At 38.7% G+C, this 27867-nt stretch overlaps 1 protein-coding gene across 2 annotated transcripts; it reads right to left on the bottom strand.

The window, feature by feature from the left end:
• Positions 1 to 304: 304 nt before the first annotated feature.
• Positions 305 to 26001, bottom strand: LOC140607864 (putative methyltransferase-like protein 21E). 2 transcript variants are annotated; one of them, XM_072782441.1, is made up of 6 exons: positions 24704 to 26001; positions 23978 to 24094; positions 23225 to 23304; positions 12746 to 12909; positions 11874 to 11991; positions 305 to 9439 (listed from the first exon to the last, which is right to left on the bottom strand). In XM_072782441.1, exons 3-6 carry the CDS (start codon positions 23292 to 23294, stop codon positions 9036 to 9038), a joined length of 756 nt encoding a protein of 251 aa, XP_072638542.1. In that variant the 5' UTR covers positions 23295 to 23304; positions 23978 to 24094; positions 24704 to 26001; the 3' UTR covers positions 305 to 9035. The 2 variants fall into 2 exon arrangements, with proteins under 2 accessions (XP_072638542.1, XP_072638543.1); XM_072782442.1 differs by lacking the exons at positions 23225 to 23304; positions 23978 to 24094; positions 24704 to 26001 and adding an exon at positions 13027 to 22009.
• Positions 26002 to 27867: the final 1866 nt, after the last annotated feature.

A 27867-nucleotide genomic window follows, 5' to 3' on the forward strand; every position in this document is an offset into this window, starting at 1 on the left:
ATTACTCTTCTCCACTCTCTCCCCGCTCTCCCCTCACGCCAGTACACAAATGTGCACATGCAAACGCAGCCAGGTGAACACCTGTACAGCATTCAAAGACCTGGAAACCAGCCCTCACTTTCTTTTTCTCAGAGTTTATTTTGTAACTGCACAGTGCTGAGGCAAAGGGTGGAATTTAAACAATCCATAATTAAGGAGGATGGCACCACATATTTATCACATTACACTGTTGTGTATTTACCCCTTGCCGCTCTTGATGCATTTGCATATAATCTTTCATAATTCAATTCACTTGTTTAAATCATTTCTTTTATTTTCACTTCTTTATTTGGAAAGGAACGCTCATTTTGCAGAGTACTGGGGCCTCCCAGTGGCAATCTTAGGTAATTTCAGACTCATTTTTTTATTGTGGAAGCTTTGGAGGAATGGTCTCCAAATCCTTAGCTTTTCACCTACTTGTTAGAAGAATAAAATGGAATCAACGCAAGCTATTTATCTGAGGTAGATTATATTGGCAGCCAAGCTGAAACGTCCTCAGATGTTGGACTCGGTTTCTTGCACCTCTCAGACTCCTTGTTCAGCTACTTGCTTGGTAGAGGTGTCAGTCAGTAGGTGTCAGTTAGTACTGGCCAATGCAAACACGTGAACCAGGAGTACATCCAACAGAAGGCTATTAGAGACAAAAGTATGCTGTGACTCCTCTTCCTCACTAACCTTGAGGTTTGCTCCCTAGAGTTTCCATTCCTACCATCCTGCCTTTGAAGCCATGACTGCCCAGGGAAGCCATCTCCCACCAGAAGTTTTAGCTACATCGTTTTCCCTCCTCTGACTCTGGAACATTCTGTAGCTACATTGTCTCACATCACTCTTCAGTGGCAATCAGCACCGTCCTCTGAGCTTCACGCTCACATGACTGCCTCTGGGAGTGTAACCTCCTCTGGCATCATGGAAGCACACGCTGAACCACATCGGCTTATGTCCTGCCACCTGTTGAGGCCCCCAGCCAGGGTTTGAGGCTTAGTCAGCAATGTCAACCTCCCAGAGATGAGGTGCCTGTCATCGGAGGAAGCTCGGGCCATTTCCACTGAGACAAGCACTTTGCCTTGGAGATGCTGGTGAACTTCCAGTCTCCTTGTCAGAACTCCCTTTGCCCCCTATTTGGCTTCAAAAGGCTACAACTGCCTGAGTCAAGATTGCCCTCACCTTGAAAGATTGCTGAGAGGCGGTTTCTGGTAACTGGTGTGCTCACGTCACCCCAGGGCTTACCTCTGTGCTGATGCAGTGAGCGTCACCACCTAGTAACAGGCCTGTAAACACCAGCATCATGGACAGACAGATCGGATGATGTTTTAAAGTTCAGCCCCACCCCCTTGGCCTTTTCTGCTGAGAGGTCACCCGAGGGCATCCTACACTTGCCTTCATTCTGCCTATGCCATCTTTGAAGAACAGCTTTTGCTTCCACCTTCACGCCACCTTTTATACAAGAGGGTCTTTTTTTGACACCCACACTGGCTGTTTGAAGATCACTATGTATCTTTCATTCGTGTAATATTTGTTCAGTTTCCTTGCAAAGAAAAAATTAAGCATATGCTGGGTATATACATACATTTATAAAGTCATACGCTTCTTGATATATTGTGAAAGGGGTTCATCTCGCTACTGTTCCACTGAAGCTAATTTGTGTTCAGGAGGCAAATAAAGACAATATTCAGCAGATTGGATTGCTCTAAATTAGCTAGAATAAAATTCAAATCATGATTTTCTTGCAGTGCTCAGAGTGGAAAAGGGGTGCGAAGCAGCACCCTGAAAAGAGCACAAGCTTTGGTGCCACAGAGACACAGCTACAACCTCAGAGAAGCTGCTCACCCACACTGAGACTCAGTTTCTTCATATGTAAATTGGACTAATACCTCTAGAGTATTAAAGATATTCAGTGAGATGCCATATGTAAAATATCTAAAACAGAGCCAAAAACTGTGAGTATTCTATAAATGGAGTTATTTCAGTGAGGGGCAAGAGAAGCTACAATTTTTCCAGGGAGTATTTCAAAGAGGCATTGTTGACTGTCTTTAAAGCTTCCCACATGATGCTGCTTCTGCCCACAATGTGTCCCCTCTTCCTTCTCTCCATCTCCTTTGTCCAGCATTCAGCAATCTTCTCTGGGAAGCCCTCACTGACTCTCTGGTTGTGGATTAGGTTCCCTCTAATCAGGATGGTCGGGTCCCGGCTCCGGCCCCCAGGAGATGCACTGATTTCTCCGTCTGCCCATTCACACCTAACCTTAGGTCTCCAGGAGGAATGGCCCATCTACCTTAATCACCGTGTGTCTACAGCCCCCTTGTGGCACATTATGGGTTTCCAAAAAATACTGAATTGATAAATGAATGAATGACAGCCATCAGATAGCTTCCTGGAGAAGAATAAAATCCAAAAAAAGTAAAAGTAGTTGCATTAGCTATTTTGACTTCTTATAATTGCCTTTAAGCCTCTATGTATTCTTTCAAAAATATAGAATCTGTTCCCAACAGCAATAGCACCTCTCCACTCTAAGAATGCTGTACATTTTATTCTATATATTTATTATAATAATAGTATAATTAGGGGCAACTGGGTGGCTCAATCAGTTAAGCATCTGACTCTTGGTTTCAGCTCAGGTCATGGTCTCATGGGTTCTGGGCTCGAGCCCCTCATCGGGCTACACATTCAGTAGGCAGTCTGCTTGAGATTCTCTCTCTGCTCTTCCCATTTGCACATTCACTCTCTCTAAAATAAATCTTTAAAAATTAATAATAATTTATAATTATTATGACTAATTACAATTATATTATAATTATTCCTCATTTCCCCTTTTTCATACATGCTTATGAAATGTGTTTATCATGTTTGACATCTAATTCTTAAATTGACTATAAATCACAGAGATCCTAAGGAAGGAGGAAATCATTGGTTAGAAAATTGTTAATAATTTACTAGAAGCAAAGTGTACTTTTACCTCTGAATACCAGGTGGGTAGAAAGCATTACTCATGTTTTTTTAATCTAAGAATTTCTTACATTTTTATGGCTTGTTCTTTGGGCTTATTTATAATGGTTTGTGACAAAGAGACAACCTTTGCTATCATGATTTATACTCTTCCAACAAAGGAAACACAGAAAGAGATAAGAAACCCAAATTAAATCATGGCACCAGATAAGAAAACTCAAATTAAAACATGACACTAAAAAAAAATAAAAATAAAAAATAAAAAATAAATCCAGTGAAGGTAAGGGGCTGACTCATAGTTTTATAAAATAAACATGAGTATAGATAGACTGTGGACAATGAAAACATGAAAATTTTCAAACCCTAAACTACAAAATCTAGCATTTATCAAATAAGTGATTTTCAGAAACCTTATGTCCTGTATTTATGGTGGCATTATGAAGTAACATCTGGCTATTAAAACATTTTTAAGGGACTATTTTGATTTTATTTGGCTATGCTTTTGTTTGGAAAACCAAACAATATTTTTTGGTATGGTAAAGTATTAGTGGTTGGCAGCAGATACCCCATATTCCTCTGTTTTTCTATTAATGCCATTTATCACAAAATTGACCTGGACACCTGTTTTCATTTTTCATGATGCTTTTAAATTCCTTGGTGTTCAAGTGCCAATTCTAAAATTTGATTGGATTTCAGGGCAAGACAACTGCTTTAGAATCAAGGAAACTGGGAGAATTGAGAGGAAAAAATCCCGCCTCTAAGCTGTTCCAATAAAAGCACTGTTCCTAACAAAGGCCAAAGGTTAGTTGGGTAGAATTGACAGCCAGTGGTATAGGCTCAGCAATATAAGTACTACACAGCTATACACACTGAGTGTCCAGCCTTGGCACACTTTACAAAGGAATTAATGGGACGACAGAACTAAGCAATGCTAACTAAAGCCACTGAGGACACAAGTGCCCCCATTAATACTGCTACATAAGAATACAGAACATTGTCTTTGATTCTGTACAGAACTTAGAAGTAGAGCAGACATTGAAATTAGGCTTGCACATAAATATTCTAGGCTTAATTTCACATCACAACTCAAATATACCAAAACCTGGATGTGGAAATCATTTGTGAATTATTTCCAGGCTTCATAAAGAAGACCTCAGGAATTAGATCCACACACAAACATGCTCACAAGTATCTACGGTTTTTAAATTTTGCTTTGCCCAATCCCCACATTTTGTGAAATTATTTATCTGTTCCAACTTTGTTTCTTATTATTGCCTTATAATTTGGTGGAGAAAGAAATGCACATATTTGACAATTTTTTCTCCTCTACATGCAGACCTCATTGAAAACTGAATTAAAATGGAGTCGAAAAAGGAAGCACAGTATATTTTCATCTAAGCTTATCAATAAGCTTCCTTATCTGTTCTACCTAATGCTGACTTTCAATCTTTTATTTCTAGAACCCAAGTTTCCCAGTTTGCTTTCAAAATTAGTACATATAAATCTTTTCATGTATGAAAATCCTACCCAGTGGACATACTTCCAAAGGATATTCAGAAATGATTTATCTGCCATATACCAATGGCACTGTGTAAAACAAGTGGGAGATAGTCTCTGTCTCTAGAGACCAGGCATTTACAGAGGACACCATGCTCCTGGAACTCAGGGATTCAAAAAATAAAAGAACATTCTGTTACATTTTCTTTCACAACAATGAATTTATACTATTGGCTCCAAATCCTTTAAGAAGTTACCTGAAACCCTCTTGCCCTGTTGGTGGGAATGTGAAATGGCACAGCCACTCTAGAAAACTGTGTGGAGGTTCCTCAAAGAGTTAAAAATAGAGCTACCCTACGACCCAGCAATTGCACTGCTGGGGATTTACCCCAAAGATACAGATGCAGTGAAAAGCCGAGATACCTGCACCCCAGTGTTTATAGCAGCAATGTCCACAATAGCAAAACTGGAAGGAGCCTTGGTGTCCATCGACAGATGAATGGATAAAGAAGATGTGGTCTATATATACAATAGAATATTACTCAGCCATTAGAAACAACAAATACCCACCATTTTCTTCGAGTGGATGGAACTGAAGGGTATTATGCTGAGTGAAGTAAGTCGATTGGAGAGTGAGACAATGGTCTCACTCACATGGAGAATATAAAAAATAGTGAAAGGAATTATAGGGGAAAGGAGAGAAAATGAGTGAGAAAAATCAGAGAGGGAAACAAAGCATGAGAGACTCCTAACTCTGGCAAAGGAACAAAGGGTAGTGGGAGGGGAGGTGGCCGAGAGGATGGAGGATGATTGTGTGATGGGCACTGAGGGAGGCACTTGACAGCATGAGCATTGAGTGTTATATTATATGTTGGCAAATCGAACTCCAGTGGAAAAAAATATACAAAAAAAAAAGGAAGCTACCCAATGTCACAATTCTTTACCCAAAAAAAGAAATATAAATATGGAATAAAAACCAATTTTTGAAAAATTTTGGTTGACAAATATTGGCACAAATGAAATAGGATATATTAGTAAACTCTAAGATAGAAGTTTTCATGCAGTATTTAGTTTCCTAAAGGTAACTGATACAGTCTGGGGCATGACGACTTTTATGGTTACTTGTGTGTCACGTGTACACTTACGGGGCAGAGTCTCACCAGCAAGCTGGTATGTCTACTGTGAAGCAAAAACTTCTACTAAAGCCTTGACAATCAGTGTTTATTCTATTAGAAATCTGGAAAGTTACTGAAAGAATTGAACCAGGTTCTCAGTAGCAGTTTAACTTGTCAAAAAAAGAACACAGACACACACAAACACAGCAGACACAACGTACACAGAGAAAAGCGAAGTAAAGGCAAAACTCACAGTAAACTCCCTTGGACTGAAGTTAACAAATCAACTAGCTATAAAATAAACTTTTAGGATAGAAAAAGCCTACTTAAATTACATCTTTTGAGATTAAATTATTATGAAATTGAATCTAGACAAGTGTGGAGAACCTACAGCAAAAAGATAAAAGTAGACAACACACAGTGTGTGGGTGTGGGTGTTAAAATTTGCAAGTGAATGCTATAAACAGAATAAAACAATGGTTATAGAACGTTGTGTTTGACAGATTGACACTTAGAGAAAGAGGAACCATATGGCTGGTTTGGTCCCAACACAGTCTTTGAAAAGAAGGACACTTTATGTATTCTACCTAAAAATAGCTTAGTAGTAATATTCAAACATTTAGCATAGGAGCCATTGTATTTACTTGTTACCCCTAGATTCCTGTTGCCACACCTAAAACACTGCTAGAAGCCCCTGAGTCAGCTGTGAGGAAATTTAGAACTCTACTGACCAGTTCAAAACCCTTTGTGGTAGTAAATTCAGATCTTTCCAAAGTCAACAGATAACTTGTTGGTAAGGGACAGAACCTCAAAGAAATCTCATATATACCTATGTCTGACCTTAATGCTGGCCAGCCCTAGGGCTCCATTCTTGTCTTATTGTGTCTTCTTGCTCCCTGAATGAGCTTTACAAACCATCTCTAAACTAATGACTCTAACTTGACATCCAGTAGCTAGGATCAAAAACTTTAGAGTCAGCCTTGACTCCTCAACATGGTGGGAAGGTCTGTTGGCTCTAGCTTCCAAACATGTCTAGAAACAACCACTTCTCATCATCTCTAGCACTCATTCCCTACAGCAGGCTGCCCTCCTTGCCCACCTGGATGGCTGCCACAACCTCCTAACTGGTCCTTTTGCCCCTTCATAGTATTCTCAAAATAGCAGCCAGAGTGGTCCTCACATGAAGTGATACTGTTTCAGTCTACTCCAAATCATCCAGTGATTCTCCCCTTCACTAGAGAAAAAGCCAGTACTTCCAATGGCCTTAGAGGCAGTGGTACTCTCTGTGATGTGCTGCCCAGATCCCCCTCAGAAAAAACTTATTACCTGGCTGCTGCAAAATGGCCCTCAGCTGTGAGCATATTCAGGGATGGCCTCAGGTGAAGAGTCACCTCCTGCAAGGTCACAGGGTAACTTGCATCCAGTGACTGCATGACATGAGGTCATCAAGGCCCAGAAGGCTTGCCCCAACACAGGACCACTCAGAAAGGCCACTTGGGGTTCAGAGCTGCTGGTGGTTGGACCCACACTGCAGCTCGTCCTCTGTCTCTGTCCCTGTCCCTCTCCTTCCCACAGGTCTCAATACCAATGGTACTCCCTGATAAATGACTGGCAAACCAAACTCCACCTCAGAGTCTGCTTCTGAAGAAGCCAGACTGCAATGAAGATCAGACATGACCTGGCCCCTTGTGACCTCCCTGACTAACCAGTGTCCCCTGCTTGCCCTGCTCCAAAGCACACTGGCCTTCGCTGTTTCTGCTAGAAGATTGGCATGCCTCTGGGGCATAGCTGCCCCTTTTGTTTGGAACAGACTTCCCTAGATATATGCATTGCTTCTTCCCTCATCTCCTTCCTGCTCTGCTTCAATGTCACCTTCCAAATGCACCTGCTTTGACAACTCAGATAAGGCCAGAAAAAAAGAGGGAAAATATAAGGAAGGGCAATTCTCACTTCTTCTAATGTATTTGCTTACCTTTCTGGGTAACGATCCCACTTTGAAGAGATGACTTCACTCATTTACAAAAGAGCTTGAGAACTGCTGCTTTAAATACATAAAGCAGTGCAGGGGTAAGAACACAGGCCCCAATCGCAGACAAGCCCTCTGCAGCCATGTGCCTGGGGCAAGTGACCACTCTTTCAGCCCAAGCAATGCTGGTTGTGAAGTAGGGATAATGATATTCCCTAGACTTCTGAGAAAGATTGTAAGGATCACATGACTTTATGTAGTAACCGGCTATGAAAAGCCAAAGAGATCATGTAATTGCTGGAGTCTGTGGGAGACAGCCCTATGGGCTGCACAGCCAAAAACCCACTAGGAGAACATCTGCAACCTCCTTACACATCAGGACCCTAGGAAGTCATTTTACAAGCTCTGCTGGGCCCTGAGTGGCTGAGAAGTTCCAGCAAAGCACAGGGCTGGGCTTAGGAGAATAAGCACCACGCCGAGGGCACTGTGACAACGTAAGGAACACTGCAAGAGTAGCCACCCACCAATGGAGTGTGAACCACTGGGACACAATCCTTGTTTTTTGCCCTCCTTGCCCTGACTCTAATTACTTCACTCTTTGTTCTAATCTCTAAGGCCCATGTTAGGAAAACCCATAGGATTTCAAATATCTAGGTCTATACATGTGTATCACAAAAGCTTTAAATTTTAAAACCAGTCCTAAGTCTGGTTATTTGAGATTAGAGACCTAAATCTTTCCATGTGTATTTTCAACCCAAAGTTTTTATACTTTCTGTTCCTGTGATAAAACATAACTGTACTTGGCTTAAAAATAAAACAAGAAGTCCTCCCAAATTTCAGCTGTGTTTGTTTGCTTCCATTCATTTTTCATTTACTAGAGTGAAATGTCCTTGCCCATAACCTCAAATCCACAAACGTGATTGATTTCAGAGGTTGCACTTGAGGCCTGCCAGGCAGAGACAACAGACCACCTATAAACTGGCACTAATGAAAACCACAAAATATAATCTCACATTTACCATTACATTATGCATCTGCCTTTTCAGATTTACTTGCAGATCCCAATATACACCATGTATTTATTCCTGAAGGGAGACTCAGATGAGCTTATGTTTAAAACAGTAAGAATGTTCATTTTATACATATTATTAAAAGTTATCCTATAGTTATACATTAAAAATAGTAGTACCATTTATTAAAATGATAATGATAATAATAAACAGTTCTATAGAGGGATGAGGAAAGTAGACCTTGTCCTAACCAATGACCACAGAGTATGGCTGGGCCAGCCCTCCCGACCCAGGTACTCTATCTGGGAAACTCCCTGTTGGGTGTGAGGCAAGTTTATGAGGGTGGGGGGGTAGGGAGGGGGTCCCCTTGGGAAAGTCAGTGTTACATCAGATAGTCCATGGTCTTCTTTAAAGGAACACTCTGCTAGAAACTACCTTTGCTTTCGAAGTGCTCCTCTGAAGGTATCATGCACTCCTCCGACTTTTCTTCATAGCTTTATACAACTTAATATTCAGGCTAGGGAAACTAGAAATCTCCTCCAGGTCAAACAACTCTTTAAATCTATCTACAAAATTATTTTCTTTCTCCAACCTGAATTTCATGACCCAGAGAATGACAGTAGTTTCTTTGCACAGATGGTCAAAGGTAATGAGGAGTTCTTCCAGGAAAGGGTGAGCGTAGACAACATCAGCTGCCAGGATGTAGTCAAAATTGTTAGAAGACCTGGGGAAGTTCTCATCTAAAGCCACGCCCCAGGAGAGTTCTTTAACCTGAGGCAAATGCTTACATTTCATTTTGGTGTTTCGAGAAATATTATATCGCAGGTTTCCAAGTAATTCAGGTAAATCTGTGGCAATCACATGAGCACCTATGAAGCAAAGAACAGTAGGAAAAGTAACTCCAGGGATAAGGTAAAGCAATCAGGTTTCAAACCAACATGCATTTGCAATTCTGCATAATAGCTAACCCCAAGGAAAAGACTGGTCGGTCGGTACACACAGGAAGGCAATCCCTTCAAAACAGATGCTAAGGCAGCTTTACACCTCCCTTAAAAAAAATTTATATTCCTGTGTCACCTTTGCACTCCCTTACAATTTTCTGTTCTCCTGCGATTTTTTTGTTACTATTGTCCCTATGGTTCTTTGCTATTTATCTATGACATGCTAGGAGACAAATAAGCTAGAGAAAGAGAAAAATTAAAACACTTGGAATCTTTACTGGAACAATCAGAAGTTACTGTTGAAAAAAGCACTGGTTCTTCACCCAAACAATTCTGAGCCCAAGTCACGTGAGGCCAAATGGGTGTATACTGCATCAGGGATCCTGCTGTTGAACAAGAGGGGCTCGGGTGTGGAAAGAGGCTTATCAATGGAATTATGTTGGAAGTATCATGACATCCATGTTTATGCCCAAGTTTTTTAGCTTGACCCCCTCACAAGTATGAATCTTCCCATCAAAAGATGTTTAAAACCTAGCCACAACATGTGCATAGTATTCCTACAGCCAAAGACCAAAGACCACAGATGCAGGACTTAGAATATTCAGATGAAGATGTGCACAATCTCCGAGTTAAAAGTGAGTAGTGAAAAAAAAAAAAGAAAAGAAACTAGAAGAAGCAAAATTGTAGAAACCAACACCAACAGCCAATAAAATTTGGCTCTGTGAGCTGTAGCAGAGCCTGAAAATGTGTCAATAAATCTAGGCTTGATCAACTCCACATCATTGGACAAGAACAGACTGGGGTAAGAAATAGGAAAGCAAAACTGTGAGAGAAGTCTAGTGCAGCTCAGACCACTTAAGAACCCACTCCTTAGTCACCATGACAAGTTTCTCTAGCCATCAACTATATTTTGTGGGAGATATTAAAGTGAGGGCAATATGTGTATCATCGGTAGAATCACAGAAATATGTTGTCACATTCTAGTGTAAGTGGGTCTATCATTTTCTTTTTAATAATAGATTTATTTTTTATTGGTGTTCAATTTGCCAACATACAGAATAACACCCAGTGCTCATCCCATCAAGTGCCCCCCTCAGTGCCTGTCACCCATTCACCCCCACCCCCCACCCTACTCCCCTTCCACCACCCCTAGTTCGTTTCCCAGAGTTAGGAGTCTTCATGTTCTGTCTCCCTTTCATTTTCAACAAATCTTTTTAAAATACCAAGATATGGAAGATCCCCCACCCACTCCATCCACAGTGAATGTAAACTATCTGACCATTAAGATCTTTGGGTGGAGAGGTAAATACCACTAGTCATAGAATGTTAACTAAACAAAGCTTCCATCTTTGATTATTTGTGTCAAGTTATATAAGCAGCCTTAAAGGATCAATTCTTTTTAATGAAACAAATGACTTCCCAAAAACACAAAAGTGTTCTTGATCAGGAAGCCTTTAAGTATAAACCCAGTGGTGCCACTGACTACCCATATTAAATGGAATGGTGACTTTAGAAAGCCATATCAGGAAGGAACAATATAAAAAAAAAATAGGGGAGGATTTCAAGGATCCTGTATTTCCCCAGTGTTAAAATTAGGGGAGGATTTCAAGGGTCCTGTATTTCCCCAGTGTTGAGAAAGTTGTAAATTGCTAAATCTTGAATTCCTCTCAAGATTTTAGAGTGGCAGGTGTGCACTTCTAAAGACCAGGGAAATCAAGACAGATTTGGGGAGCACACATCAGAGAAGCCAGCTAAATTAAGGCAATGAAGTAGGTAACAACAACAACAAAGAGACTGAAGCGAAGCAGGCTTAGGCATTTGTAGAGACTGTCACACATGTCATGAGAAAAGAAAATGCTGGTGAGACAAGAAGAGAGTCCCCAAAGAATGAAGATGAACTGAGAAAAGAAATTCAAGCATCAATGCCTAAAATTAGAAGCAGATGAGATTGATAATATTCCTTCTCTCTCCCAACAGGTGCTTATTCATGAAAGCATAGGACTTTAAAACCTACAAGGAATGTACAGCTACCTGGGAACAAACGTCTCAATCAAGACCAGCAGAGTCAGCAGCAGTAGACTCTGCCTGGACCTTGTGTCCCACAAGCCTCCTCTGGCAGCCTAGAGGCCTGAGCACACCTCCCATTAGAATACACTTGTGACTTGCTGCTCCATGAGCTGAATTAATAGAACTTCACAGGAAATTCTGAAACACACCAGAAAGGTGACTTTAAAATTGGTCGTGTTTCTCGGTGAAGCCCATTCAATTAGGCCTAGGTCAGAGTAAAATGAATACTAAAAGCAGCTAATGACATCTGATCATTAAATTCTTTGATCCCATTCAATCAAAAATACCTACTTACCAAGTAAACTTGCCACGATGGAGACTAGTCCTGTTCCAGCTCCAATTTCAATCACGTTTTTATCAACCATATTATAGTGCTTTACATTTGTTTCCAGAAAATAGCAAAGAACAAGGGCCTATGAAAGTTTTAAAAAAGAAAAAAATAGTGCTTGGCAAGTAATAACAGAAAGTAAAATTAAAGTCTATTAGATAAATATACAATATATACTAATGCTATGACGTGTACACGTGAATATATGTGTGCAAATGTACAGATCACCACAGAAAATTATCAACAGAAGTACATCTGCCACTATTGGTGGATATCCTCCACTTTTGGAGGATGTCAACATTTAGACTACAAAAAGTCCTTGGGGATTGCTGGGGAGATAAGAAAACTGAAACTATGGAATTCAGTTGCTTACGTTTGATTATCTTTAAAGAAAGCAACTTCTAATAATAATAGTCATTTCAAAGAAGTGTGTGGGATTGGGGCAGACAGTGGAGGAAAGGGGGTGGTCTACACCCTTTATGGAAAACTGGGAAAGGATTGGTGACCTTGTAGAACATTCTGCATGTTGAGACTGACAGATTTCATTATGATTATTTAACTCAAATGGAGCCAGTTGAATGGGAAATAAAAATGTTGGCTAAACTCCCATGGTCACAAAACACTGCAGATGTAAACAGCACTCTATTAACCCTATAAGTCAAAAATAGATTTAATTGGTGGAAGCATTTTCCCAATTTCATGATTTCTATGTTTTAGTGTTGTTTGAGGTCACAAAATAGAACTGGGGAATCTTTTTTTTCCTTCCAAATAATACAAAATAAGGAACAAAACTGGCAAGAAAATCATTGAGATATAGCAAATTTTGTGTGAAATTATACCGATGGCCAAACAACAGCACCATAACAATCCATGCCTTCAGTAATCCGAATCTCCTGACCAACAAAGTGAAATCCCTCCCAGGAGGTGGTTGTTATTAACCTTGGAACAAAACATCTTGCCATGATCTCTGCAACCACTTTCTTGTTGTCATCATCTGTCTTCTCTGAAAGGAAAAGAAAAAGTCAACAGTTGTGATTGTGTTAGTAAAAACCAAGAAAAAGAACCTGATGGAAATGTAGCATTTCTACTTATTCTAAGCTACTTTTGAATATTCACTTACTTTAAGTGCAGTGTAATAGTAAGTAACTATTTTAAAATAACTGATGCTAGAAGCCAGCAGTTCATACATCCACCAAAGTGAAAATCACCATTATTCGTTTCTGCAAAGTCACATGAAACAAATAATAATTGATATACTTTTTAAAAAGCAGTATGTTTCAAGGACTACCAATCTATTCATCTAGAACAAGAGAAAGATTGGTGATGGAACATAAGATCTTGACTATTCACATAGGCTACACAGTGTAACTAGCTACATCAAGAATATATAGTAGTATATCCTTTATGATCCGCCTTTACCCAGGCAAAAAATATTTAATACCATCCAACAATATACCCCTGTGATATTTTATTATTACTTATTTTTATGCCATCACTTTGGGGCAACTCATGGCATCTTAACATCTGCAACATACATAAGCAATTCACCAATTACTGAGCACATATTTAACATGCTAGACCATGATATGATATATGATATATGATATATATATATGATATATATGATATATGATATTTCATGTAATTTATTTTTATTTCAGATAATTTTTACAAATAATTTAGTCATTCTTATTTGTGATTTTACAGATAACAAAACTAAGATTCAGGGAGCCTTATTAACTTGCCCAAGCTCACACAACTTGTAAATGAAGGAGCCAAAATGTGGGTTGGTTTTTTTTTTTTTTTTTTTTATTGTTCCAAATCCTCCCTCTCTACTCCTAAAAAGCTAGAATATAATTTTTAAAAACTAGTTGTCTCTAAAAATTTACAAACTAGTTATGGAGCAAGATACACATCTTTCTCCAAGTCTGTTTCCTCCTTTGTAAAATGTGAAAGATAAAAGAACCTCCATCTGGGAGATTAAATAAGATGCTATATGTAAAGTGCTTATCACCTTGGCTACTATTATCATTATTACAACTGTTATTACATCTTAGTCATGAAACTAAATTATATAACAAGATCACCATAGAAATAAAAATACTGGATTGTGAGGTACAATTGAAAATTCCATACTTACTCATAGAAGCAGAGAGTAGAATGGTGGTTGCCAGGGACAGGGTGGGGGAAATGGGGAGATACAGTGGTCTTTTACACAAGATGAATAAGTTCTAGAAGTCCAATGCATAGCATGGTGGCAACAGTTAATAATAATGTAGACCTGAGGATGCCTGGATGGCTCAGTGGTTGAACGCCTGCCTTTGGCTCAGGGTGGGATCCTGGGATCCTGGGATTAAGTCCTGTATCAGGCTCCCCAAAGGGAGCCCACTTCTCCCTCTCCCTATGTCTCTGCCTCTGTGTGTCTCATGAATAAATAAATAAAATCTTTAAAAATAATAATAACGTAGATCTGAAATTTGCTAAGAGAGTAGATCTTAAATGTTCTCATCACACACAAAAGAAAACAGCAACTATGTGAAGTGATGGGTATGTTAATTAACTTGACTGCCATGTTCATTTCTATACATCTATCCATATATATATATCAAAACATAATTCACACATATTAAATATACATAATTCCTATTTGTTGATTATGCCTCAATAAAGCTGGGGAACAAAAGAAAATTCTAGCACTAAATAAGGAAGGAAGAATGCACTGGTGAAGGTCACTAAGAGATGGCTTCACAAAGGAAATGTGTCTTAAATTTAGCCTTTGACCTATGACTTGCACTAACAGAGAAGCTATTTATTTCTTATTCCAATCCTTAAAACCCATTGACTTTTCAAGTCTTGTTTCTGTTCTCTGAGTCTGACTAGAATCCTACTGGCTAGTTCTCCCACCTCAGCAGGCCTAGTTCTCTTCAACCTAGTTCTTAATTGTAAAAGAGGAAGTCAAGAAGGGAAGAGGACAGAAAGGGAGGGGGGAGAGAGGAGGGGAGAGGGGGAAGAAGGGAGGAACATACAGACAGATCTACATACAACATTGGAGTCTTGCCTGATGGGAGTGCACCATAACCTGATGGGGGTGATTAATTCACACCTCAGTCCTGAGATCCAAAAATTAGCAAGTAAATATGTAACAAATACAAGTATTTCCAAGAAATTTGGGGGCAGTACAAAAATTTTTCAACCTAGTCTTCATAGAAGACAAGCTCCTCCTAGAGAATTTATTTCCCAAATCTCAAAAGTTAAAACCTTTCAAAATTTCCAACAATGCAATTATTCAAAATTTTAAAACAGATAGACCACTTAAAAAATGTCATATAGGGATCCCTGGGTGGCGCAGCGGTTTGGCGCCTGCCTTTGGCCTGGGGCGCGATCCTGGAGACCCGGGATCGAATCCCGCATCGGGCTCCCTGCATGGAGCCTGCTTCTCCCTCTGCCTGTGTCTCTGCCTCTCTGTCTCTCTCTGTGTGACTATCATGAATAAACAAAATCTTAAAAAAAATAATAATAATAAATTTTAAAAAAATGTCATATAATCCTCTAGAATGTCATGATGGAAAACACTTTAGATACCTTCCAGTTTAATCTTGCACCTCATGTTTGATGTAAACTACATATCCAGCTTGTTCAGCTTCCTTAAATATTCCAATGAGAGTAAATGTGCTACTTCATGAGATACATTTAGAAAATGTGATTATTATTGGGGTGCTTGGGTGGCTCAGTAGGTTACACATCTGTCTTTGGCTAGGTCATGATCCCAGGGTTCTGGGATCAAGCCATGCAGCAGGCTCCCCGCTCAGTAGGGAGCCTACTTCTCCCTCTCCCTCTACTGCTCCCCCCCCTCAGTAGGGAGCCTACTTCTCCCTCTCCCTCTACTGCTCCCCACTGCTGTCTCTCTCAAATAAATAAAATCTTTAAGAGAAAAAAAGAAAATAGGATTATTGAAAATTATTCTCAATACTAAGCCAAAATCTAACACCACCAATTTTGTTGTCTATTAACTCCTAAAAGTAAGCTCCAAGATAAGCAAACTTTTATTTTTAAAACATGTTCCAAAATTTTAGTGAAGGGGGAAAATATGCACATATATATAGATAGATATAGATATAGAGATATAGATATAGATATATATAGATATATATCTCCATTGCCAGTCTAAAAAATTCTGGACTACAGAGTACATAAAAGCCTCAAGAGACTTTCAAACTTCTCCACTGCATTGAGGCAAGAATAAGTAGAAGTGACAGTGTTGAGTCCCTAAGTCCTAAGAGATGTTATTTCCAACTCTGCCCTATGAGCTCCGATAACATCATTCCCTAATATTCGGGGAGCAGAATGACTAGACAGAGGTAGATCAAGTTTAACATCATTGAAAACTTCCCTCAGAGGCCACGGTCCCAGGAGGGACTTCCTATCAACATGACTTCCTGCCCTAAATTCTGCAATCCTTTAATAGAGTCCTTCTAAGGACCCACACAGAACCCGGTATTCCCAAAAAAACTCCAACTTAACTGCATGCCACAGGAAGGGCCCAGTCTACATCCACTCTACCACCAGCACAAATATTGACCCTTGACAGAGAGATACAGGAACACAAAACTGATTTTCTTCAGCAAGAGTCACCTCTTCTAATCCATTTCACCGTACTTCTTCAACTATGGCATGCACTGACGTGAAAGAAGAGCTCTAAGAACCAAATAATATTGGTACTATGTTTCACTGGAACTTGAACTTTCATGATCTTCACAGGCTTTGCTAAGATGAGGTGGGGGAGGGGCACAGCATTTGCTGTGGCAGTTCTTGAGGGAAAAGCAGGAAACAGTAATTGCTTCCTTGACCTTTTTGCGAATGTGTCCTCTTGGGCCTCCTTGCATACTCTCTGTAAGTGGAGCACTTTTTGACAAGTCACCCAGGGTATCAGGGATTAATAGATGTTAGAGTACACTAAATCCCAGGAGCATCTCCTAAAGTTCCAATCTTTGATATAAAAACTTTGCCACTGAATATTTATTGCTACAGTCTGACTTTGCAGTTTCTTTTAAAGGTTAATGGACCAGATTAGTGCTGTTGTCCTCACAACAACAGTGAAATAACAAATGATTTCTTTTTTTTATACTGTCTTTCCAAATAAACAAAACCGGCCATTTTTTAGAATGGCCACATATTTATCTTTAGAAGGAAGTGAGATTGAAAACCATACACATGAATATATTATTAAAATCAAAAATTACTTACACCTCCCGATAAAAAGGATCTTCAAAGAGATTTAATGAAACAACAATCATCACTATTAATTGCATATATACTTAAAAGAGCACAACTCTATCAATCCATATGTGGTCATTCAAAATTAATCATATACTAAGATGACTTTGTATCATACAGAAAATATTATCACGTTGAATAAAATTTAACTGATAAGGTTTTATATTAATATTCTCGCTTGCATTTAAATACTATATAAACACTACAGACAGTCCTTAAGATATCAGTCTCATAAAAAATTAGTATAATCTATAACAGGAAACCAAAATGTACCAAAGTTGGCTGCTTAAAATAATTTGTCTAGATGTAATATTTAGGATTTTAAAAGCAAATACACACATGCAGTTATTTCTACCTTCAAACTTTGCTGTTTTTCAGCATTAACTTTGATTTAAAGATTTTGGGCTACAATTAATTTTAGCAGTAGTTATTTAAAAACTTTAAACAGTCATTTATTTAAATCAAAAAACATGTTTAATATTAAGTTTTAGCAAATCACTACATGATGAAATTCTCTAAACTAAAATATAGTAGAAAGAGCTACATATACATCCTCACATGGGCCTTGTAATAAAGAGAAATCTAGCCCCAAATATAACAGTCAAAGAATATTTTCCTTAAAATGCATGCTTAGTTATTTGTTGAATATGGGATTGAAATCTTGAGAAGATTAATGAATGAGTAGATATTCTCTGGCTTTTAGTTAAGATTTCAAGAGCAATTTCCTCCAAAAATTAATATCATTATCATACAATGGAATTCTAATCTACATTTTTGAAGAATATTTTTTTCCACAAATATTCTCTCCTTGTTATCTAGCATTTAGGCCCTGAGGCAAGTAACTAAAACCAAGTAATGTTACACACAATGTTGAATCTTGACTTCCCTATATGAAAAGCAGAAAACCGAATACCTGTACCTGTAGATAAAAGCTATCTACTATAAAGTATTATTTTATTAATGAGTTTAATGTTAAAATATAAATATCAAAACAAACTGTAAATAAAACATCAAGACGATATTATAATTATATTGCTATTTTGGGCCTATCTATTTTAATGCTCTTTGATACAAATAAGACTTAACACCATTTTCCTGCTATTAAATCTTTGCTGATCATGAATAAAATCTACCAGGTGCTCTTGTTCTCCTGAGAATTAAAGGAGTTTCAAGTATGAAGTGAAAATTAGCAGGATTCTGCTACATTATGGTGTTTCTTTTCTTGAGAGGAAAATCTAACAGTGAATTCACTTCAGAGGTTGGATTGCAGCAAGCCTTCAAAAACAGAAGCTCTGTCTATATTCTTCTCTTTTATACGTTTAAGGTCAATAACAACAATAATAAATGGAAGGGTCAGATCACAGAAATACACCAAAAAAAAAAATGTCTTTAATAGCTATGACAGGTGAATTTAACCTTCCACTTGAGGGCTGTCATGAAAACCTGTCAGCAAAATTTAAAATAAAATCTTCTCTACTAAATGAAAGAGACTTGTCATTCAGCTGAATCTTCCATTCAAAGCTGAATGTCATGTGCTTCTTAGAAATAGCTAGAGATTTGAAAAAAAGAAAGATGTTAAAAATATTTGCCGATTAGTAAATGGTCACAGGCTAACCTGAAAGAATTCTGAACGCGTCTGCAATGTCAAGGTCCTGGGCCTGATGTTAAAATGAATTCCTGAGATGAGTTCACAAACATTTTTTGTCTGGAGGTCTGCTTAGTTTCAAGAATACACAGAAGCTGTCACTTTGATCAAGTGGATCAAGTGGATCAAGTGATGCTACATTTACAGAAGAAAGACAATGCACCTTTTACCGGGCTGCTCAGGATGCAAGTGGGAAAGAAAAAAAGAACCAAAATTAGTTGTACTCAAAGTCTGCTGCTGGGACTATTGTGAACACATGTGAATGAAGGAAGCACAATAAAAGAAGTATTTCTAAAGTGCTTTGGGAAGTACCAGTGGTTGGTGAATCGGGAGAAGCATTCTCAAGGGGGAGACATTTGAGTATTTGGAGGGAAAAAGAAGGGGAGCAGGCTGACAAGGGGGAAGCGAGGTCAAGAGGAGACAGGCCGGGGGCAGTCAGAAGACCCCTGGAGCTGGTGTACAAGGTACGTGTTGGGGTGTTATAGAAAATAAGCCTAAGGAGGCAGGTTGGGATTGCACTCGCAGGAACAAATAGAACAAATGTTGACCTTTGTTCTCGAAGGTGAGGCACTGGGAGCAGGAACTGACATGAGCAAATTTGTCATTGAAGCACTCACCTCTGGCAGCAGCAGCTGAAAACTACATTAGAAGCTCATTAAACCATTATAATAATCCAGGCAAAAGATGCCAGAACTAAACTAAGGCAGGAGTACTGGCTCTAGGAGCTAAGCAGGAAACCTTGAGCCTTTGAAGTGGTGGTGGACCTCCCCTGGAGGGCAACAATTGACACGCAAACTTGACACTCAGACTTGTGTTCTGAAGACATTTGAGGCAGACTGATAAATTGATTTTATCAATTATTAGTGATTTTCATTCAATATGTAAGGAATGTATTAGTCTTAGTTAGCAGATAGTTGCTCCTATCACTTTTTAAACACATAACGTGTGTTGATGAACAATTCTCATATTAGTAATTATATGTGCTGTGGTACTCCAACTACTACATTAAAATTACTGCCTCAGACAGACTATAGTTTGATAATGTCCCTTAAACAGCAAAAGAATTACTCAGATAAACCTTCTTCTTCATAATCCAACTCTAAAGATTTTTTTTTTAAGATTTTATTTATTTATTTATGAGAACAGAGAGAGAGAGAGAGAGGCACAGGCACAGGCAGAGGGAGAAGCAGGCTCCATGCAGGGAGCCCGACACAGGATTCGATCCTGGGTTTCCAGGATCACGCCCTGGGCTGAAGGCGGCGCTAAACCATTGAGCCACCCGGGCTGCCCCAACTCTAAAGATTTATAAAGGTGTTCATAAAAGGTTTTCACCTGATATCCCTAAATAACACACTATACTGAGTTCTGAGTAGAGTGAGCTGACTGGAGACCAGAAACACAAGATCATTACCAATGAGCAAACAGCAAGTCCAGCCAACAGGCCTCAGTTATTGCTAATTCATTCATTCACTCACTCATTTTATCGAGTACCTGACGGAGCGCTATAAACTTAAAGATAGAGCAACATGTAAGTGTAATAGAGATTTAACTAGTTAACTCAAAAACAGAAAGAAAAAGCTCCACATGTTGGAGAGCTCAGAAAAGAATGACCTGCGCCCTGACAATGATGAGTCTGGGAGTCAAATGAGAGAGGACAAGACACATCATGCAGAGAAAACAGCATGTACAAAAGCCCACGGGCAAAAAGACTCCTGACCAATTTTCCAGTTTGGGAAACTCTGAGAACTAAAATGTAGGATGAGTGGGGGTTGTAACATGCGACAAAATACTTAGGCCATGCTAAAAAGTCTTAATTTTGTCCTATTGGAAATAATGAAGCACCAAAGAATTTTAGGTTGAAAGCAATTGTGATGGGTATGAATTTTTGAAAAGATCATGCAGCTCTAGAGAAAGACAATAGGATAAAGAAAGAGCTGGCCTAGAGTGGGGGCAGCCAGGTAAGTAGAAGGCACTTACCAGAGTCACAAGAAGAAATGATAAAGACCTGAACCAAGGCAACTGGTGCTGCCAGAGGGCTAGTGGAGTCAGGAAACATGTTTTGGTAAAACTGATGGGATGTAATGATGAACAGTACAAGGAGGAGGAACTAGGATGATTCTAGATTTCTGAGCAGCCACAGAAATGAAATTGGTATAAACTGAGATAGAAAACATAGGTTGGGCTGGGATGTAAATCTGCAAAGGGAAACTATTTTCTTAATGTGTATTACTCTGTGGTATGACACACTGGCCACAGAGTGTGCTGTTCAGATTAAGGGATGCCACTTGGAGCACTGCTGCCCGCCAGCTCCAGTTCTGCCCCTTTGGCTCCTCAGATGCCATGCCTTCCCCTGGGGCTGCTGGCTAGTCACCTCCCTCCTGTTCCACAGACAACACACATCTAGTGGGCCACTGGCTCCCTCTCCTCTCACCTCTCACCTATGTCAGACCTGCACCTCCCGGTCTGATGGCTCTCCCCACCCACTTCCATTCTTCTTTCTTTATTGTCCACAAACATTTCCCCCAGTGAATCTCCTACACATTTAATCCCATGTTAGCATCTGCTTCTGGAAGGCTCTGACCTGACACAAGGTGGTAAGAAGGACATCGAGTAAGTGGTTAGAGGGGTAGATTTGGGAGTCATGCACAGAAATTACTGAGCCTTGGCTTAGGATAAATCTGCTCCAAGGCCACAGACCCTGTGGAGCTATTTTATAATGCACTGTTATGTGGGCTAAGCAGCTAGAGAGTAGCTATTGGCAATAGGTAGGCAATACAAGGTATTTGGAATAGTTAATATGAATAAGGTTTTAGAGAGCTGAGACCCTTCATGTAGCTTTAGAAACCAGAGAGAGAGGAGGACTATTGGTACATACCACAGTCCTAACTTTAATCTGTGTAAAACTTAGTGACATCCTATAATCTTGGACCTTCAGGCCAGCGCTGAAATAGAAGAACTGGGCTATAGGTTTGTTCCATCTTTTCCAAGCACAAGATACGAAGTATAAAAGTTGGGACAGGAAAGTCGCTATCCTGCAGCACTAAAGAACTGAGTGTTCCTCTGGTTAGTAGAAGTCTTTCCAACAAAATGCCATCTGACTCTGCCCCAACAGCACACACTTAATCTGCCTGCAAACATATTTTTAAAGCTTTAATTGGCTATACAGATGACTATGGGGTGTGTTTTCTCATGATATAAAATATTTTAATACTTGTTCTGTCTCAACCTTACCCTGAAGTTCTCCCATTTCCTTTGTAATTTGCCAAATTATTATATTCAGAGTTGAAACCAAGCATTGTTACTAATGATAATGATGATGATGAAATTTTATTCATAAACTGCACAGAAATTGCATCTTCATTCAAATCGTCTAAATAACTGGATTCTCTAATTGATTGTGACTTTAAATATTTAGGTTTGCAAAAATCACTACAGTAAAACCATTGTGTTTAAGTCATGTAGGCTGCCAAGACTGGGCATACTCCCAGCTCTCTTGGCCTAAAGATATGCTCACCTAGGTAGAGGCCACCTGGTATGCCTAAAAAAAGGAAAAAAATAAAAATAAAAAAATAAAAAAATAAAAAATAAATAAATAAACCAGGACTACATTTCTTAGAAAACATCTGTGTGTAGATAAAGGAGAGAGAAGAATAAAGAAGCCAAGATAATTAAATTTATACAACAAATGTTCTACCAAAACATAGTACCTGCTGTTCAGGTCTACATCTAGAGTGTCTGTCTGCACTTTTTAATCTCAAGACAATGGGGATAGTTACATTACATAATCCATGCAAAGTCACTCTTGATACTTAAAATGATGCCAAAATGAGAGATCAATTTCAAATAACTACAATTATAGCAGAATTCAAACTTAAATTCTCCTTATACTGAAAGGTCAAATCATATTATGTATTTGTCTCCAATTAGTATATCAGAGGAACCATAAACACAAGCTAGAAATGTTTTTATAGTCTAAAATCATCTTTCAGGCAGGCATTCATAAAAACTTGTAGCCTTACACAAAACTATTTTTTATCTCTCTTCCTATCTAAAAAGAAATACCTTAGAAATCACAATTATGTGACTGGAAAAAAATTTATTCTTTTTCACACACATACACACACAAAACATCTAAGTACTCAGCAAGTTTGTATATTTAATTTGTCTGTCAAAACTATTTCTAACATATCATCAGGACCACACATATAGCAGTAGACGTTACGCATTATTATAGATATTTTCAGGTTAGCAAACACAAGCCGAGATACAATATGCAATTGAAAAGTCCTCGCTGTCTTTAAGACATTAGGGAACACTGAGGAGGTAAGCACTTGTATTCTAGTTAGTTGTTTCTCTTCTTAGAATCAGTCAAATTATATAAAGAAACAAAATAATGTACCTTTTTGAGTTCCTGGATCCATTAAGCGATGAACTAATGGATGGCTGTATATTGATGTTTTCTTGATCATTTCTTGAAAACTAGGCAAATAATACATTAAAATATCAAATAGTAATAATTCAAATGTGTTAAGCGCTTTTATATTTACCTAATGAAGCTTAAGTAACATCAAATATATCACAGAAAATTCTATTAAAATTTCGTATACTAATAAACTTTGATTTAAGATAGACCCCCCCCCCCAAGAAAAACACAATCTATGCAGTACAAATCAAAATTTGGACACAGGCTTCAGAGTCAGAAATTTTAGAAGCCCCTGGAAGAAAAAAAAGACATCCCTCACTAGAGACTCCCTCAGCTATCACAAAGAAAGGCGTCATCTTTATATGTACTAGTCAGGTATCAATCTTCACATTTAAGACGTGATTTAAACACTGGGAGAAAATGAAATTTCATTCAGTGTAGTGAAAACCACAGTATAAATAGATGCAAAGTTCACTTGTTTCTATCAGTACATCATTAGTAAGTACCCAACATCTAAAAGCCCAACCATTTTACGGTCTTTGAGTAGCTTTTACTTTAAAGAACCATACCATCTCACAAATATATTTAAAATTAAAGTATTTTGTGCCTCTCAAATAGAGCACACCAAGTGAATAAGCTTACACAAGCTGTTATTCCAACTTTGGGAAAAGACATTTTGATGTTTGACATCTCAGTTTCGGTTCATATTATAAATAATCACCATACTACCGTGAATTTATATAGTACTCCTTTCTTCCAAGGATCCCAGAACACTTTTCACAGCCACCACATTTTTCTTTGCAGTATGTCTCGATAAGTTAGAAGACAAATTATTTTCCCCTGCAGCTTACAAATGAAGAAAGCACACAGTTAAATAATGTCCCTGAGGTCACCGGCTAAACAACAGCAAAAGTGGTCACGCGTTTTGCTCCCAACTTAGTTCCTCCTCCATCCCCCGCCCCCCCCTCCAAAAAAAACCCACCACGGTCTTTATTACACATGTCTGCCTGAAGATCAATGTTTATTAAATGTTAGGTCCAGACATATTCTAAATGGGTTGGCTAAGTTTCTAGAAGTTTAAAAAGTATCATCCACAACTTTGTTTTTCTGGAGAGACCTCTGAGGGTGCTGGAAAGGCTAGCCCCAAAGCATGCATTCAGTTTAGTACTGTACACACTGGCAGTGAGTGTTTGCAGGAAGGATTAGGATCCTGACAGCTGCGGCAGAGATTAGGCTGGAATGCCTGTAAATAAGGGGGCTGAAGAGTAGGGATAGTCCACGTGACTGTCTTATGAAGAGAGCTAGAGCCAGGAAGTGAATATAAACCACTCCTACAAGTGAGTGAAGACTGTTTGAACAAAGTGATCCATTTTTTTAACTTTGATGTGAAGAGCTATTTAGGACTCCACAGCTATGACGTTCAGTGAGGCGGAGGCAGCATACGTTTTATGTTACCTGTCTGGGTGTGAACATCATTTTTAGAATCAGACAACCACAGCAAGATGTTAGAGGATGTGTCCAGTAGTGCTCTGGGCACAGGCATCGGATTACAATTCCTTCCTCCTAGGACTGAAGAGAAAGGCTGAGTGTCTGTTACCTGTACACCTGCACATGCATGGCTGCCTCTCAGAGTATGTATAAATTTTCCTGGACACTGAAAATATCCTTAATAAGAAATTTTTACAGGTAACAAAATCAAGCAATAGTGTGAAGTTAAATAAACTTAGAGGAGCGTCGGTACAACTTCTAAAAAATACTTTCTAAAACATAGTTGACTTGAAGTCACATTAATATACTGGACAGGACTAGTAGTCTGGGAGCCTAATTTTAATGAGTACTGTCAATAATTTGCTTGTGATTTCAGGCATTTACTCAATGTGTTTCTTGGCTTCCTCACCTATAACACAGGGAGGTAAAAGGTACTTAATATATATTTGCAGGAGGAATATAGTAGGTAAAAAAAAAAAAAACATTCTGCAAACTGCAAAATCTTAAACAATGAAAATTATTATTCATACTTAATTCTGGGCAGAGGACATTCTCTTTTTGGCTTTCTTTTAAACAAGAATAAGGAACCACTTAGTGAATAAAAATTACCTTTTTCAAGGAGCTATTTAGAAGATCATGAAACCTCAGTGCTAGATTTCTTAGGCCAAATCCCTAAATCGAACATTTAAACTGGCATAGTGATAATGATTATTTCAGTTCCACTGAACTGTTTGAAAAGTACATAGAGACCTCTGCCTCCGCCTCTAAGTTGCTTATAGCACACATCTGCATCTGAGAACTAGAAAAGCAGATTACACACACACACTCTACAGGTGAGGAGAGAGCTGCCAAGGCAGCTGAGAATTCCGTTTTTGCTGATTATTTGTAATAAAGAGACTGAGAAGCCAAAAGGAAGACAAGGCAGGATGCCAGAAGAACTTCAGGTGATCACACAGAAGTGGGGAAACAAAGAACAGTGTTTGGAGCTGGCAAGGCAGCCAGGAACTGGGAGCCCAAGATCCCAGAAAGCACATAGAAATAAACCCCACACTCAGCACTAATTCTTCACTCAAGGCATTTGCTCAACAAGATGTTAGGGTAAGAGGCTAATTTTCCAAGCAAAGAGTAGCTGAACACAGATCAAAGATCACAATAAGAAACACCCCAGCTGTCAGTTGGTAACCCCTGGAAAACTACTTTTTTAGTAATGGGGAGAAACTAGAAGATGGAATCTCACAAACACAGCAAAACAGCCTTGAATCCACCCGGTCAGATCTTCCCTGTGCTGCCAGCCAGAATACCTTCTGGAATCCTCTGCAGAGAAAGATCCACATCATCTATAATTTTTTATACACAACGTCCAGCATTCACTCAAAGTTTACTAATCATACCAAGAAACAGACAACAGAAAGAAACCTACAGGTAACCCAGGTATTGGAGTTGTTTAATACAGACTTTAAAGTAACCACGATGATGATATTCAAAGAATAGATGACAAGAATTACACCAAAGAACAAGAATCTATAAAAATGTCAAAAGAACAGAACTGAAAATATAATACACAAAATAAAAAAACTCAATAGATGAGTTTAACAGCAAATGTAGAGAAAGTTGAAGAAAGGATTAGTAGTAAGCTGAAAATAATTTTATAGAAAAAGTATATGATGGTTATCCTACAACATACCTGTATATACCAACTCACTTTGAATAGTAATAAATTTGTTTTGCTGCTGAGGGTTTTAAACAGGCAACCTATTTCAGAGGTAAACTATCACTCTAAATTTCAAATTAGGAGATTTGGGGCGAAAAAAAGATTTGGGTTCAGGTTACACTTTCCTACTAGATGGTTGAATTTGGTAAAGGCAGTATCTCCAAGCTTGTTTCTTCACTTGCAAAAGGATATCTCTTGGTCAGAAGGTTAAGAGAAAAAAAAGAATATAAAATGTCCTATAAATAGCATATTTACAACATAAGCTGTATATCCATTATTCCTCTTCCTGGTAGAGATTACATTTCTGAGTATTTCTAGTATATTCTGAAGAATTTGCTCAGTTCAGCTCAACAGTGGAGGACAAAGGACATTCTGCTTGCCAGGGCTTTGGTTCTTTCCTCTTCCACAGGTCGAAATGCAGATATAGCAGGCACCTAGACCATTCAAACAAGACAACAACCTAGGGATGACTGAACCTGGGACCCTGAATGACCTGATGGTGGACAGCTGCCTCACCAGCTCAGACTAGCCAGCCTGTTGAGTAGGAGATAAATAATGGTCCAGCTTATGTATGCCACTATATATGAACCCTCTTTGCTATAGCAGCTTAGCCTTCACCCCAACTACTATAGTACAAAACAAATGTAAATTATCTATTAAAGACAACAAAATTAAACAAAAGTACTACCTACAAACATATATGCAGAAAACTCTTCTCAAGTAGCTTTGAGAAATGAGAATAATATGAAAAAGGTAATGTCTCCCTACCTCATCCCCCCAAATAAGTGTTCTGCTTCAAATACCTCCAGAGAAAAGAAGCATTAAAAAAAGATCTGAATTTATTTACATGGATGTCCTTGTCAACTCTAGAAAAAGCTGCTAGAGAAGGCTGATCAGAAGCAGAGGAGATATTTCAAATTAGGAAAGAACCAATGATAAGCAAGGAAAAGTACAGCTATAGACCAAGTATCTGAGAAGTTGGGCTAAAAACTCAATATAAATGAAAGTCTTAAAAAAAAGCATCCAAGGGGTCTGGGTGGCTCAGTGGATTAAGTGTCTGCTTTCGGCTCAGGTCATGACCCAGAGTCTTGGGATCAAGTCCCGCATAGGACTCCCTGCTCAGTGGGGAGTGTGCTTCTCCTTCTGCCATGCCCCCTGCTTGTGCTCTCTCTCTCTGTCAAGTAAATAAATGAAATCTTTTTAAAAAGAGAAAAAAAAAATTAAAAAAAGAAAAAAAAAAGCATCCAGCAGTCAGTAAGAGGTTGTTGAAAGGTATCTGTACTTAGTATTTATTGGGGTGAAGACTTTTAATTATTTGAAAGTGGAGGGAAGAAAATCAGTCAAGATGGAAAACATCAAAGATTTGAGGAAAGACAGACTTGGGGAGATGGTACCTCCGAAGGCCACAGAACCGAAGCTC

This window comes from Canis lupus, chromosome 17 (genome assembly GCF_048164855.1).
Source record: "Canis lupus baileyi chromosome 17, mCanLup2.hap1, whole genome shotgun sequence".
NCBI classification, from domain to species: domain Eukaryota; kingdom Metazoa; phylum Chordata; class Mammalia; order Carnivora; family Canidae; genus Canis; species Canis lupus.

Coding starts and splice junctions, on each gene's coding strand:
- LOC140607864 (XM_072782441.1), bottom strand. CDS start 23,294: ATGATCAAGAAAACATCAATATACAGCCATCCATTAGTTCATCGCTTA. Junction 12,910..23,224: donor GGATCCAGGAACTCAAAAAG/GTACATTATTTT, acceptor TTTTCCTTTCAG/AGAAGACAGATGATGACAAC. Junction 11,992..12,745: donor GTGCTGTTGTTTGGCCATCG/GTATAATTTCAC, acceptor AAACTTTCATAG/GCCCTTGTTCTTTGCTATTT.